The sequence below is a fragment of the Scyliorhinus canicula genome, chromosome 1, assembly GCF_902713615.1.
Source record: "Scyliorhinus canicula chromosome 1, sScyCan1.1, whole genome shotgun sequence".
Classification (NCBI taxonomy): domain Eukaryota; kingdom Metazoa; phylum Chordata; class Chondrichthyes; order Carcharhiniformes; family Scyliorhinidae; genus Scyliorhinus; species Scyliorhinus canicula.
The window spans coordinates 194089236-194105408 of NC_052146.1; the positions used below are offsets into that span (position 1 = coordinate 194089236).

At 47.7% G+C, this 16173-nt stretch overlaps 1 protein-coding gene across 4 annotated transcripts in view; it reads left to right on the top strand.

Annotated features, from left to right (window-relative positions):
• esr1 (estrogen receptor 1) overlaps positions 1 to 16173 on the top strand; it is a 447574-nt gene that overhangs the window by 353441 nt on the left and 77960 nt on the right. For all 4 annotated transcript variants that reach the window (XM_038805682.1, XM_038805662.1, XM_038805671.1 and 1 more), the window contains one exon: positions 2310 to 2443. In XM_038805682.1, the coding sequence (XP_038661610.1) occupies positions 2310 to 2443 (134 nt within the window). The remainder of the gene's footprint in view (positions 1 to 2309; positions 2444 to 16173) is intronic.

Consider the following 16173-nt stretch of genomic DNA (forward strand, 5'->3'; position numbering starts at 1 on the left):
GTTCTAAAGGAATATAATACTGTTTACATAGAATCATTAGTAAGAGGAATTGACCATTCAACTGCTCAAGCCGGTTCAATCAGATTATGGATTTTCTCCAACTTGGCTAGATTTGCCTGTTGTATCCTTTGATATGCCTTACCCAAGAAACGTCTATCTCAGTTTAGAAAGCCCCGATTGTCCCACCTCCAACAGCCTTTTGCGGGAGTGAGTTTCACATTTCTACTCCCTTTTATATGAAAATATGCTGCCCAATGTAACCCCCTAGATTTAATTTTAAGATTATGTCCCATCATCCCTGCCACTCCCACAAGATGAATTAAAAATGTCTCTAACTATAAATTTAAGAAGACAATCGCCGGGCAGGAATGTTCCCTTCCAGTCGGGGAACATTTCAGCAGTCAAGGGCATTCAGCCTCTGATCTCCGGGTAAGCGTTCTCCAAGGCGGCCTTCAGGACGAGCGACAACGCAGAATCACTGAGCAGAAACTTATAGCCAAGTTCCGCACACATGAGTGCGGCCTCAACCGGGTCCTTGGATTCATGTTGCATTACATTCACCCCCCACCATCTGGCCTGGGCTTGCGAAATCCAACCAACTGTCCTGGCTTTAGACAATTCACACCTCTTTAACCTGTGATTATCCATTTCTCCAGTTGCTCCATTTGGACCTGTAAAGACTTAATTACTTGCAAAGACTCGCATTCAAAGTATCGTCTTACATCTTTGACTTTGTCCATATAAATGCTTCTGGAACCTACCTCTTCATTCACCTGAGGAAGGAGCGGAGCTCCGAAAGGTAGTGATTCAAAACCTTTTGGACTTTAACCTGGTGTTGTAAGATTTCTTGAGCGGGATTCTCCCCTACCTGGCGGGGCGGGCCGTACCGGTGCCGAGGAGTGGCATGAACCACTCCGGCGTCGGACCTCCCAGAAGGTGCTGTATACTCCGCACCTTCAGGGCCTAGGCTGGCGCCGGTGGGGTTGGCGCCACGCCAGCTGGCGCGGAAGGGCTTGGCGCTGTGCCAACCGGTGCCAAAGGGCCTCCGCCGGCCGGCACGAGTTGGCTCATGCACGGGAGCGCCATTGTGTGCTGGAGTAATCCCAGCGCATGCGCAGGGGGGTTCTTCTCCGCTCCGGCCATGGCACGGAGGGAAAGAGTGCCCATACGGCACAGGCCCGCCCGAGGATCGGTGGGCCCCGATCGCGGGCCAGACCACCGCGGGGGCACCCCCAGGGGCCAGATCCCCCCGCAACCCCCCGAGGACTCCGCAGGCCGCCCGCAGAGCCAGGTCCCGCCGGTACGTACCTGGTTTGATTTACACCGGCCGGACCCGCCGAAAACGGGCGGCCACTCGGTACATCGCGGGCTGGAGAATCGCCGGGGGCGGGGCCGCTGCCAGCAGCTGCGGCGCAATTCCCGGCCCCGTCAAAACCCTGGCATCAGAGAATTTGGCAGCCGGCGTCGGGGTGGGATTCACACTGCCCCCCGGCGATTCTCTGGCCCGGCGGGGGGTCGGAGAATCCCGCCCCTTATGTCTAACACCGGCATCGCCACATCATATCAAATTGAACTAACACCTCAGTTAGATCACGTCTTAATTTTCTAAACTCAAGGGTATTGAAGGCAAATTTATATAATCTGTCCTCCGACCGTACCCGGACTCCAGATTTCTTTGCTCCTCCGCAATTTCTAGTCACTGATCATTGAAGAAAATATTCCAAATTATCCTTCATGGGCCAAAATTAAATGACCTCGCACTTTGTCCACACGATTTGCCACAGGTTTGCTCATATGCCTTGAACTTTTTATACCGCTGTTATCTTGGGGAAGCACAGTGGTTAGCACTGCTGCCTCACAGCTCCAGGGAACCCGGGTTTAATTCCGGCCTCGGGTAAATTGTCTGTGTGGAGTTTGGACGTTCTCTCCATGTCTGCATGGGTTCCCCTTGAGTGCTCCAGTTTCCTCCCACAGTCCAAAGATGTGCAGGTTAGGTGGATTGGCCATGCTAAATTGCACCTTAGTGTCTAAAGGTTAGGTTGGGTTACGGAGATAGGGTGGAGGCGTGGGCTTAAGTCGGGTATTGTTTCCAAGGGCTGGTGCTGCATCAATGGGCCGAATGGCCTCCTTCTGCACTGTAATGTCTATGATTCTATGATAATGCATTTGGTTATTTCCATAAGAACAAAGATATCCACTCTGTTGTCTTCAAATACTGAGAATCCATAAAATCCCAGGAAGTTGCAGAGCTGTCAATTTCTTTTTAAGAAGTCGTGCATCAAGCTTACGTTTCCAATTTGTTGTTTCAGGAATGAAGGGAAATGTGTTGAAGGGATGGTGGAAATATTTGATATGCTCCTAGCAACAGTGTCACGATTCCGACTGCTAAAACTCCAGTGTGAGGAGTACATCTGCCTGAAGGCCATCATTCTGCTCAATTCGGGTAAGTGACAGCTTCACTTTGGATTGTACTAGTAATCACACGTTCTGTGATTTGTGCTCTCCATCACATCAACATGTCCACACTCACTGTACAAAAGTTCTGATACAAATACATATTGATAAAACAGCCCACTCAATTGGACCAATGTGCTAAGATATTTGTAACATCCCGTCTACTATCTTCACAGAGCAAGAGGTGGTCTTCATTGTGCACCTGAAGAGCATTGGTCGCCATAATCATCCGTGTGCTCCCATTTATCACCAGCACGTAGATTGAGACAAAATTAATCAGCAGTGTAAAGGAAGGAGCTCAGGGTGAAGCAGAGGGTATTACTAATGAAGGACTAGTACATGGGTCTTGGAACAACGAGGAGAGAGATTCAGAATAGCGATGGCCTCTCCTGAACAGACCTTTCTCATGGTGGATGTTAAAAGACAGCTTGTGTTGAGAAAACGTATTAACGTCCCGATACACAGTATGGAGAGGTGGAATTGATCCCAGACATGGAAGGATTTTCTTGTGAGGTGAGGTTGAGTAGGTAGTGCCTGTGCTCATTGGAGTTTAGAAGAATAAGTGGCTACCTTATTGAGATAGATCGGATTTTCAGGAGACTTGACACGATAAATACTGAGAGGTTGTTCCCCTTGTGGGAGAGTCTAAAACCAGAAGGCATAATCTCAGAGTAAGGGGTCACCTATAAAGGACAGAGATGAGGAGGAATTTCTTCTCTCCGAGGGTAATGAATCTGTGGAAATCTTTACCTCACAGGGCTATAGGGTCTGGGCTGTTAAGTCTGTTCAAGACTGAGATAGATAGATTTTTAATCAGTAAGGTAATCAAGGGTTATGGGGATAAGGCAGACAAATGGAGTTGAGTGGCAGAGCAGACCTGATGGGCCGAATAGCCTAATTCTGCTACTATGTCTAATGGTCTTAAGGTCTACCATTTTATTGCCTGGGTTAGAGGAATGGAGCAGCTTAGAACACCAGTGGCAACCTCAGTGATGTAGGTCTTGGCCCAGTGATGGGTGCCTCGCCTGTGATTATTCCCACTGCTCAAATTGGAGTTTGGGGTTTCAAACTCCGAGGAACCACCACAGATGCTTTCAACTTATTTGCAAAACAACGACAGATTACAGAGAGCCCCTTGTGGTCAGACAGCGTAGTGAGCAAAATGAGGAGGTGGCCTAATCGCAACAGGTTTTGGGGCATCGAGTTCCAGATTTCCAAGTCTCTTAGGCACAGTACAAATCACAATCCTATTAGGAATAACATTTGCTGTCTCTGAATCAGCTGTGCCTGCCAACGGATGGAGCGCTTCTTCTCAGAACTGTGGCTTTAGAGTCTGATTGCCGGGATCACCTATTGATAAGTGGAGTGAAACAAACAGCAGCGAATCCTAACAAAATGGCTCACTCTGTCTCTTCAACCTGATGAAGGTGGGCAAGACAACCCCTTAGAGGTTGGAATTCCATGACAGAAACATTTACTGGGGGCAGGAGTGCAGATTGATGCGTCTTTTACCTGAGGTCCAAATCCCAAGTCTCTCCACCGCAGAAAGGAGGGGAGCTGGAACTCAGTCACCAGGTTCCGCCTACTGCACTTCCAGCATCGCTTATCGCTGCTCACCTGCGCTCAGTGATTCTTCCAGTACTCTGAGGGTGCTGCAGCAGATCCTCTTCTCATTCAGCTCTCATGTTGATATCGACCCTACTGAAATCCTGTTGGCAATTTTGTCATTTGTGAGGTGGATTGGTCAGTTTGGTTATTTTAGTTTGCCACAGGGATTGTAACACAAGATTATAAAATAATGGTTTATCACAAGGAAATGTAGGCGTATACAGGCCAATTTATATCATAGCTATTTGCTTTTGATTGATCGTCAAGGTGTGTCTGTGGTACCAACGAAATTCTCACTCTCTTAGCCAACCTCTTCCAAATGGCATCACCTGCTGTATCTCAGGAGTGCAACACAACCCTTTAAAGAACAAAACACATTTTTGTATAAAGCAGACTTTTTTTTCTTGCATTTACAGGCTGATGCTGTATGTGTTAAAGAAAGAAAGGATTTGCATTTATATCGTGATTTTCAGGACCCCAGGGTGTCCCAACGTGCTTCACAGCGAATGAAATACTTTTGAAGCGTATTTACTATTGTCATGTAGAAAACACAGCAGACAATTTGTGCGCAACAAACTCACACAATTAACAATATGATTTTTTTAAAAACACACTGGGGACTAAATTTGATAGCCCCTGAAAACAGGGATTTTGAAGTGGGCTTAACCTGCATCCATTGCTTTTCGTAGAAACAGCATGCAAACTTCATGCTGCTGCTAATTTACCTGATTGCAGTGTGCCACCAGCGATAACTGCAACATTGCGTGGCTGCACGTCTCAGCAGGAGATCTAATGTTGCGAGGTTACATGAGTTAAGCCCGAACTGCTTAAAGATGGATTATGCCTCTTAAAGGGGAGGTGTATTGTGACTGGAGGAGGTGCTGTTTCTGACCTGGGAAATACTCAAGAATTGCATAACATGGCAGAGGGTCGCCTCCAAGATTTCCACACGCTGCATTGGAATCCTCGGTCGAGGAGGATTAGAGAAGGAGGGATGCTGAAGAAGCAGTGGTGGCCTTACAGACAAATGCTCGGGAGGCAGTGAGAGCAGATAGCCATGGCCGTCAATGACAAGGGTCCTGAATGCATTGCTGCAAGATGTGGTCACGGTCAACAAGTTCATATTCAGATGCCAGATCACACCAACTGCATTACAAGTGTCAGACACTCCTCACACAGTGCATCACACCCTATCACTCACCTACCAACAATCTCTATCAATCGTGGCACTTAATATTCATGGCTTCAATTCACCCTCACACATAGAGCACTGCTGAAAGCCTCATAACCTTTTCTCACAGCCTGGACACACCGCCAATTATTCACATCGCTCAAACAGATTGTATCAGACTTACGGAAATGCTTCCTTCCCCCTCAGTGGGCAGCAGGTTCTAACTGATGGACGTAGGTGTAGCTGCAGATCCTTTCCTCCACAGAGGAGACGACAGTGGCCATTGCTGAGGCTATGGTCAGAAACTGGGCTGGAACAATAGAAGATGGTGATGTCTCATCTAATATGGGAACCGACAGGAGGTTCTGTGGGAACGAAAGAGACTCACGGTTGGTGTGTTGCCTCCCAGGTGCCAGGGTCCGTGATGTCTCTGATCGTGTTTTTGGGATCCTTAAGGGGGAGGGGGAGCAGCCCCAAGTCGTGGTCCACATAGGTACCAACGACATAGGTAGGAAGAGAGATGGGGATTTGAGACAGAAATTCAGGGAGCTAGGGTGGAAGCTGAGAGCTAGAACAAACAGAGTTGTTATCTCTAGGTTGTTACCCGTGCCACTTGCTAGCGAAGTGAGAAATAAGGAGAGAGAGGAGTTGAACACGTGGCTACAGGGATGGTGCAGGAGGGAGGGTTTTGGTTTCCTGGATAATTGGGGCTCATTCTGGGGTAGGTGGGACCTCTACAAACAGGATGGTCTTCACCTGAACCAGAGGGGTACCAATATCCTGGGGGGGAGATTTGCTAGTGCTCTTCGGGGGGGTTTAAACTAATTCAGCAGGGGGATGGGAACCAAAATTGTAGTCCCAGTGTACAGGATGTTGAGAGTAGTGAGGTCAGGGATAGGGTTAAAAGTTCGAAAGAGGGCACCGGCAAGCAGGACGCTGGTTTGAAGTGTGTCTACTTCAACGCCAGGAGCATCCGGAATAAGGTGGGTGAGCTTGCAGCATGGGTTGGTACCTGGGATCTCGATGTTGTGGCGATTTCGGAGACATGGGTAGAGCAGGGACAGGAATGGTTGTTGCAGGTTCCAGGATTTAGATGTTTCTGTAAGAACAGAGAAGATGGTAAAAGAGGGGGGGGGGTGTGGCATTGTTAATCAAGGAAAGTATTACGGCGGTAGAAAGGACGCTTGAGGACTCGTCTACTGAGGTAGTATGGGCCGAGGTTAGGAACAGTAGAGGAGAGGTCACCCTGTTGGGAGTTGTCTATAGACCTCCGAATAGTTCCAGAGATGTAGAGGAAAGGATTGCAAAGATGATTCTCGACAGGAGCGAGAGTAACAGGGTAGTTGTTATGGGGGACTTTAACTTTCCAAATATTGACTGGAAATACTATAGTTCGAGTACTATAGATGGGTCAGTTTTTGTGCAGTGTGTGCAGGAGGGTTTTCTGACACAGTATGTAGACAGGCCAACAAGGGGCGAGGCCACATTGGATTTGGTACTAGGTAATGAACCTGGCCAGGTGTTAGATTTAGATGTAGGTGAGCACTTTGGTGATAGTGATCACAACTCGGTTATGTTTACTTTAGCAAAGGGCAGGGATAGGTATATACCGCAAGGCAAGAATTATAGCTGGGGGAAAGGCAATTATGATGCTATTCGGCAAGATTTAGGATGTATAGGATGGGGAAGGAAACTGCAGGGGATGGGTACAATCGAAATGTGGAGCTTTTTCAAGGAACAGCTACTGCGTGTCCTTGATAAGTATGTACCTGTCAGGCAGGGAGGAAGTTGTCGAGCAAGGGAACCATGGTTTACTAAGGAAGTTGAAGCACTTGTCAAGAGGAAGAAGAAGGCTTATGTTAGGATGAGACATGAAGGCTCATTTAGGGCACTTGAGAGTTACAAGTTAGCCAGGAAGGACCTAAAGGGAGAGTTAAGAAGAGCGAGGAGAGGACACGAAAAGTCGTTGGCGGATAGGATCAAGGAAAACCCTAAGGCTTTCTATAGGTATATCAGGAACAAAAGAATGACTCGAGTAAGATTAGGGCCAATCAAGGATAGTAGTGGAAAGTTGTGTGTGGAATCAGAGGAGATAGGGGAAGCGTTAAATGGATATTTTTCGTCAGTGTTTACACTGGAGAAAGACAATGTTGTCGAGGAGAACACTCAGGTTCAGTCGACCAGGCTAGATGGAATTGAGGTTCAAAAGGAGGAGGTGTTAGCAATTTTGGAAAATGTCAAAATAGATAAGTCCCCTGGGCCAGATGGGATTTATCCTAGGATTCTCTGGGAAGCCAGGGAGGAGATTGCAGAGCCTTTGTCCTTGATCTTTATGTCATCTTTGTCGACAGGAATAGTGCTGGAAGACTGGAGGATAGCAAATGTTGTCCCCTTGTTCAAGAAGGGGAGTAGAGACAACCCTGGTAATTATAGACCTGTGAGCCTTACTTCGGTCGTGGGTAAAATGTTGGAAAAGGTTATAAGAGATAGGGTTTATAATCATCTTGAAAAGAACAAGTTGATTAGCGATAGTCAACACGGTTTTGTGAAGGGTAGGTCATGCCTCACAAACCTTATTGAGTTTTTTGAGAAGGTGACCAAACAGGTGGATCAGGGTAAAGCTGTTGATGTGGTGTATATGGATTTCAGTAAGGCGTTTGATAAGGTTCCCCACGGTAGGCTATTGCAGAAAATAAGGAAGTATGGAATTGAAGGTGATTTAGCGGTTTGGATCAGTAATTGGCTAGCTGAAAGAAGACAGAGGGTGGTGGTTGATGGCAAATGTTCATCCTGGAGTTCAGTTACTAGTGGTGTACCGCAAGGATCTGTTTTGGGGCCACTGCTGTTTGTCATTTTTATAAATGACCTGGAAGAGGGTGTAGAAGGATGGGTTAGTAAATTTGCAGATGACACGAAGGTCGGTGGAGTTGTGGATAGTGCTGAAGGATGTTATAGGATACAGAGGGACATAGATAAGCTGCAGAGCTGGGCTGAGAGGTGGCAGATGGAGTTTAATGCGGAAAAGTGTGAGGTGGTTCACTTTGGAAGGAGTAACAGGAATGCAGAGTACTGGGCTAATGGCAAGATTCTTGGTAGTGTAAATGAACAGAGAGATCTCGGTATCCAGGTACATAAATCCCTGAAAGTTGCCACCCAGGTTAATAGGGCTGTTAAGTAGGCATATGATGTGCTAGCCTTTATAAGCAGGGGGATTGAGTTTCGGAACCACAAGGTCATGCTGCAGCTGTACATAACTCTGGTGCGGCCGCACCTGGAGTACTGCGTGCAGTTCTGGTCACCACATTATAGGAAGGATGTGGAAGCTTTGGAAAGGGTTCAGAGGAGATTTACTAGGATGTTGCCTGGTATGGAGGGAAGGTCTTACGAGGAAAGGCTCAGGGAATTGAGGTTGTTTTCGTTAGAGAGGAGAAGGCTGAGAGGTGACTTAATAGAGACATATAAGATAGTCAGAGGGTTAGATAGGGTGGACAGTCAGAGTCTTTTTCCTCGGATGGTGATGACCAACACGAGGGGACATAGCTTTAAATTGAGGGGTGATAGATATAGGACAGATGTCAGAGGCAGTTTCTTTACTCAGAGAGTAGTAGGGGTGTGGAACGCCCTGCCTGCAACAGTAGTAGACTCGCCAACTTTAAGGGAATTTAAGTGGTCACTGGATAGACATATGGATGAAAATGGAATAGTGTAGGTCAGATAGGCTTCAGATGGTTTCACAGGTCGGCGCAACATCGAGGGCCGAAGGGCCCGTACTGCGCTGTAGTGTTCTATGTTCTATGTTCTAATCCTCCTCCTCACATCCCACTTCTCTCCCATCCAACGATCTGTGTTTTAGCAGCTGCAGATGGTGTTGGAATGCACCTATTACTGCCCCCCCTCCACTTCAACTAACTCCACTCACTCCAGATCCCCACCTGTGAGTCTCTCTCCTTTCGATGCCCAAGATCTGTGACCTGGCCAGGCAGTGATGGAGCAGCAGGAGGACAGTGACGATGGAGAAACATCTTCGCTCTTACAGTCTCAGCCACTTGCCCAAATATTACACAGATTACAGAGGTGACTTAGATCAGGGTTTTTCAAAGTGCGGGTCAGGAGGGTGGCGAAGCAATCGGTCACAGCGTTCCTTGCCTAACTGCCGCTACCAACATTTTTATTGAGAAGACCAGAAGTGGCAGCAGAGATCAGGTCACACGCCCTGAATGTTCACTTGACGTCAAGCACCCCATATGTACATGCTTTTGATGCTAACTCATGGAGGAGAGCTTCTTCCATATTCTAGCTGCTGGCAAGCAAGGAAAGAGGACTGTGAGGACGAATTGTTTTCCAACAAGTAGGAGACAACCAGAGACTCAAATAGGCAGAACACCTACTGGACAGGATTTCACAACTGAATCTACTGGAGAGAGCTGTTCAGGAGAGTCCAGGGCAGAACATAGCTGTGCTAGTGTTAGCTTTGTATAGAGCTCCAGGGCCTCTGGTTAACAGCCTACAAAGAAGAAACTCAACTCGGGAACAAAGCAGTATAACGATGATTTCATGAGGTACGGTTTTGTTAATTATGCCAATGCAATAACGATGCAAAGCGTATGTGGGTTACTTGCAGGGAAGTACTGGCAAATGAGAGGAGAAGTTTCAGATTTTGAAAGAGAAGTGGTGGGTGAAATATTGCTTTTGAGGAGGTCGAGATCCCAGAGTCAGTTATTAACTTATAGCTGACTCCAAGTGAAAAGACTACGTTGCTTTACCTGATGTCTGACAGCATATTAAAAACATTCAACAGCTCATCAGGCTGTCAGCATTCTGGAGTAGCATGTCCCAGGAGCGTCCACTGCTGAGCAAAATATGTGCAACGGTGGATTATCCGTTCCCACAAAGATGAAGACGGCACAAAGGAGCTGGCTGAACTCTGCACCTGATATCCACATTGCCCTCTTCTGTGAACCTAATTGGAATGAGATCCTGAGAACCAAGCAGTCTCCCTTTCCAGATTGAAAGTAAGAAAATGTGGCGTGGGTTGCAATGGTCGGGCATGGTCATCGACCAGCATGTGTCGGGAAGGTTGGCCGACATCGACGCCCGACGTGTGTCGCAATGTTGGCCGGGGTGGATCGCAAAGTTTGGCCGGCATGGGTTGTGGAGGTCGTCCGGCATGGGCTGTGAAGTTTTGCTGGCGTATGTAGCGAAGGTCAGCCGGTGTGGCCGGCATATGTCGTGATGGTCGGCCAGTGTGGGTTGCGAAGGTCGGCCGGCGTATTGGATGGAGGCCGGCCGGCGTGGATCGCGAAGGTCGGCCGGTATGGGTCGTGAAGGTCGGCCAGTGTGGGTCATACGCCACAAAGCTTGGCTGGCGCATGTCATGAAGGTCAGCCATCAGACATAAGAGCAGAATTAGGTCATTCGACCCATCAAGTCTGCCCTGTCGTTCAATCATGGCTGATATGTTTCTCATCCCCATTCTCCTGCCTTCTCCCCATAACCCTTGATCCCCTTATTAATCAACCCATCTATTTCTGTCTTAAAGACATTCAGTGATTTGGCCTCCACAGCCTTCTGCAGCAAAGAGTTCCACAGATTCACCATCCTCTGGCTGAAGAATTTCCTCCTCATCTGTTTTAAAGGATCGTCCCATCAGTCTGAGGCTATGCCTATTGGGTTCTAGTTTCTCCAACAGTGGAAACATCCTCTCCACGTCCACTCTATCTAGGGCCTCTCAGTATTCTGTAAGTTTCAATTAGATCCCCCTTTATCCTTCTAAACTACATCAAGAACAGACCCAAAACCGACGTGGGTCGAGAAGGCCGGCCGGCGTGGGTCGCGAAGGTTGGCCGGTGACGTTCAGCATGGGTCGTGAAGGCCAGCCGGCGTGTTCCGTGAAGATTGGCCGGCGTAGGTCACGAGGGTTGGCCACCGTGGGTCGCGAGGGTTGGCCACCGTGGGTTGCGAGGGTTGGCCACCGTGGGTCGCATAGATCGGCTGGAGAGTGACCTGAAGATCAGCCGACATGTGCGGTGAATGTCGGCCGGCGAGGGTTGCAAAGGTCGGCCAGTTGGCAAAATTGGGGGAATAAAGTTCAAAAAACACTGATTTAGATACTATAGAATCCCTATAGTGAAGAAGGAAGCCATTCGGCTCATCGATGCTGCACCGGCCCTTGGAAAGAGCACCTTACTTAAGTCCACGCCTCCACCCTCTCCCTGTAACCCTGCCTAACGTTTTGGACGCGAAGGGGTAATTTTAGCATGGCCAATCCACGTAACCTGCACATCTTTTACTGCGGGAGGAAACCGGAGCACCCGGAGGAAACCCACGCAGACGCAGGGGGAACGTGCAAACTCCACTCAGACAGAGGTCGGAATTGAAGCCAGGACCCTGGAGCTGTGAGGCAGCAGTGCCAACCACTGTGCCACCGTGCCAGATGTATAATGTGCACATGTTAAAACACCAAGTATAGGTGGGTGCAGGGTAGCACAGGTCAATTTTATACAAGCTCAATTTATTCTCATACAAGCTCAGACTGCTGCCATCATGCCCTGCAGACGTTTCAAAGAGAATGCATGGTATCACAGAGGGTCAGCAGCCTGCCCTCCAAGAGATTAGTGATAAAGTGCTGTCCAAAGGGAATAGCTTTGGTCCCTTGGAACACAAAACCTGCTGTCCTTCCCCCTCACAAGATAGAGCATTCCTCCTCTCATCACTGCCACTCTGCTAGGGTGCTTGCCATTGCCTGTTAACCAGCAAACCAGCCAGGTAAGATCGCTGCCACGCATGCCCAGGTGGTGCTGCCTGAGCCGGGCCTGTTATATCAAGAGCTGCTCCAGGTCATCTCCTGCCATCTGCCTTCTCCCCCATTACAAGTCAGCAGCCACTGTGGTGGTCATGTGTAGGAGCATTGGAACAGGCAAAGTCACGCACAAGACAAGTACTGAGGGAATGTGCACGGGAAGTTAATCAAAGTTTGTCTGCAATATTGCAGGGTTTGATTTGGTTTGGAATATTTGTTTTATGTTGGCTTTTATTTTTAAATCTCTGCAAAGCTGTGATGGTCAAGAACAGAGGGAAGTTAAAATGTGGGACTGTTGGTGAATGGAGAGTAGATGTTGTGTTGATGGACAGCCCAGTCAGAAGGGGCTGTCGAGGCTGACTTCCTCCCCATCCCCGCCATTACTCTTCAAACTCCTTTTACTGCTCCTTAACTGCTCACTGTAGAACTGATGGTGAGGACTGTCACCTTATAATGGTGTGGTTGTGTGATATGCAGCAGACGACCATGAATCTTGACACCCTGAGTACTTCAGGACTTCACCAGAGCAGTCCAGGCAGCGTAAACATTGTCTCAGCATCCCAATCGTCCGCTCTATCACGTTTTGTGTGGTAGCATAGCTTCCATTGCATGTGTGCTGCCACCTGTGTTGATGTATCACAACCTGAGGTACCAGCCATGTGACCAGTTGATAGCCCTTGTGGCTCAGTAGCCACCCTCTGGTTTGTCCTGCTGGCCCAAATGCAGATGTTACAGTGCACTGCCACAGATTGAAGGCATCATGAGTGTTGCCAGGATTCTCTGCTTCTGTTCCTTGTTGGAGTTCAGGTCAGAGAATGGCTCCGAATACCCTGGGCAGATATGGCCTCCTGCTGAGAGTCCTTCACACCCGCCTGCTCCTCAAACTTCCAGCAGCTTGTCCTGCTCTGCGTGTCCTCTGCTCATTCTGCCTGTCATTCCAAAAGGAAAGGCTCACGGCTGTTCACCCATGTCTAGGCGCAAGGAGGTTTGAACCGAAGACTTGAAGTCAGGGCCAAATCCTTCATGAACTGCCATACCATTCCCTAGGGCAAAGTTATGGAACTCTAAGGGTTGCACGGTAATACAGTGGTTAGCACTGTTGCTTCGCAGCGCCAGGGACCCGGGTTCGATTCCAGGCTTGGGTCACTGTCTGTGCTGAGTCTGCATGTTCTCCCCCTGTCTGCGTGGGTTTCCTCCGTGTGCTCCGGTTTCCTCCCACAAGTCCCGAAAGACGTGCTGTTAGGTAATTTGGACATTCTGAATCCTCCCTCTGTGTACCCGGACAGACGTCGAAATATGGCGACGAAGGGATTTTCACAGTAACTTCATTGCAGCGTTAATGTAAGCCTACTTGTGACACTAATTAAGCTTATTATCAATATTAAAATCGCCAAAGACTTGTCACAACAACGAATAGAAACCAACTTTTAATCAGCATCTGACCTGAAAGAAGTTATGATCCTCTTGAATAGCACTGGTGGGAGTCCCATCCTGCTGCTGAATCTCTGTTCCTGAGTAATTAAGTGATGGCATTAGTTGAAGCATTGACCTTAAAAATGGCAGAGCTGGTGTCAAATTAGTCTCATGTGTTGACATCATGACCTGTCTAGTCTGTATGCTTCAGCCAGATGCTCAGTGGGTGCACTAGTGCCTTCATCAATATGCAGTATCTGGGCTGACTCACAACAGAGAACATCCTGGACACCATTTTCAACCTCTAAGGCGAGTTGTAGTGCCCAAACTGTGGACACCACACATCTGAATTTTGCGGCAAGTATCTAGTCATTTATGATGTTGGTTGGGGGGAATAAATAATGACCAGGTCTGAAGAACACACCTGGCCTCCTTTGAGAGATTGTAACCTTTCCATCCACCCAACAGGGGGGACTGTACCTTGGTTTAATGTTTCATTTGAAAGGCAGCGTGTCTGGCAATGCAGCACTCTCTCAGCATTGCATTTAGACTGTCAGGCTGGATTATGGGCTCAAATCTCTGGAGTGAGGTTTGCACCCAAACTCCTCTGACTGAGAGGCCAATGGTTCTCTGCCACTGAGGCATGGCTAACACGTAAAGAATGTTACGTCACAAAAGGAAGCCTTTTAGCCTCTTGTTCTTGACATTAGAATTACAATGGAACAATTACAGAAACCCTGAAGAACTGTTGTGGTGAATATAATATATGAATGTATATAATAATTCACACTGTTATTCTAAGCGCAGTAGCGCCATCCTACCACTAGGGGGAGTAGTGCTGGGAGCACTGAGGAACTTGTACTGGGCTCCACCTTTGGTTCCGCCAATGACTCCTCCCCCTAGTGCAGCTGTATAAGTATCCGTGTCCAGAGTCAGCCTGGGTCACTACGAGTTCATCAACAGGTAACAGGCTGGCTCTGAAGAAAGTTGATTAAAGCCTAGATTCACTTCGGAAACACGTGTCTGATGAATTGATGGTTCCATCAACTGTATTGCCATTTTTACCTGGATACCTGTATGTTCTATACCCAAGTCACAGCAGACGAGGTGTGGAAATGTGTCCCCATTCCCCTCCTCCCCAAATTTATCAACACCTTCTTCTGCTCAGGCGCTGCCTTGTACCCAATAACACAGCCCCCATCATCCCTATCCTCAGCTGTTAACACATTCCAGCCTGTCCCTGGCCTGAGAAAGAATGTATCCTCTCAGCTTTATGCCCACAACAACCAGCCTGTTTGAATTTCTCTCCTCCCCTCCCCCCCCCCCCCCCCCCCCCCCCCCCCCCAACTTCCCCAGCTTGGCTTCTGTGCATCCTGTCCTTATTCACTGTCCCTCTGACCCCTCAAATGCGACTGGAACATTCCCCCTACCTCTTCCTGCCTGTCTCTCACGTGGAGCCAGAATCTGTCCACAATCCTGCATCTTTTCCACAGAGCAGGGACATGAACAAGAGAAGCACCTTTGGCAAGACGGGGGAAATGGAATGGAGTTAGGCAAAGCTGGGGTGAACTGGCACGATTTTCTGCCAGAGGGCTATAAAGCTGGATCGTTAGGTATGTTCAAGGCTGGAATAGACAGATTTTTAATCAGTAACAGGATCAAGAATAATGGGAATAGGCGGGAAAGTGGAGTTGAGGATTATATATCTCATCAGTCATGCTCTCACTGAATGGCGGAGCAGGCTCGATGGGCCAAATGGCCTTTTTCTGCTCCTACGTCTTATGGTCTTTTAAAATAATGGTTTTCATTTCCCCAAAAAATGAGTAAAAATATTAAAATAGAGGAGAAAAAAAGAAAAGAAAGGCAAAGGAACAATAGGGGAAAGGGGAATGTGGGATGAGCTGGGGGGATGAGAAGGAAGAAATAGAGTCAAAGAGCTAGAAGTTTCTTTCTGATCTCCTGCGCCTCAGTGGATGATCAGTAGAAACCCTGGAGAAAAGAAGATGTACATGAAATATTTTATTCGCTAATCAACTAACACTAGTCAACAGAACAACTGATTGAATCGTCAAGATGAAAAATAAAGCCATGCAGCTAAACAACTGAGCTCCAAATGACCTACTGTATGCAAGCTTGATTCATGAGCAGATCAATAACCAATTTGAGATTTTTGCACCAATTAATGAAAATCTGCTGTTAAAGGAGATTTAATAAGTTTTATTTTGGGAGAATTGGAAAACAAGTAATTGCTGATCACAATCAATGCAGACTGCCTTAAGGCGATATAGTGAACAAGAGTGATAAAAATATTACAGGTTCTTATTGATTGTTTTGAGAGCTGTATTCATTTGTAATGACCTGGGTCACATATACTAATAAATTCTAATCCAGACTAAACTGGGTCTCTTAGCCTAAACAACAGTAACCCAGGGCCCCCCATCCAGACTACAATAACCCAGGTCACTGTAGAACTGACTACAAAATCCTGCTTTTCTTCATTCCCATTAACATGGGTCACCCAGCCCATAACCAAGAAATCAAACAGAAAGTGCTGGAAATATTTAGCAGGTCCAACAGAATCTGTGGAGAAAGAAACAATGTTAGCTTTTTAAGTTGATGACCCTTCATCGGAATGGCGGTCCCAGTGGAAACTGCAATAATCTGGGTCATCCTAACACAGGCTACAGTAGCCCTCGCAATTAGCCCAGACAATAACAGCCCCAGTCTC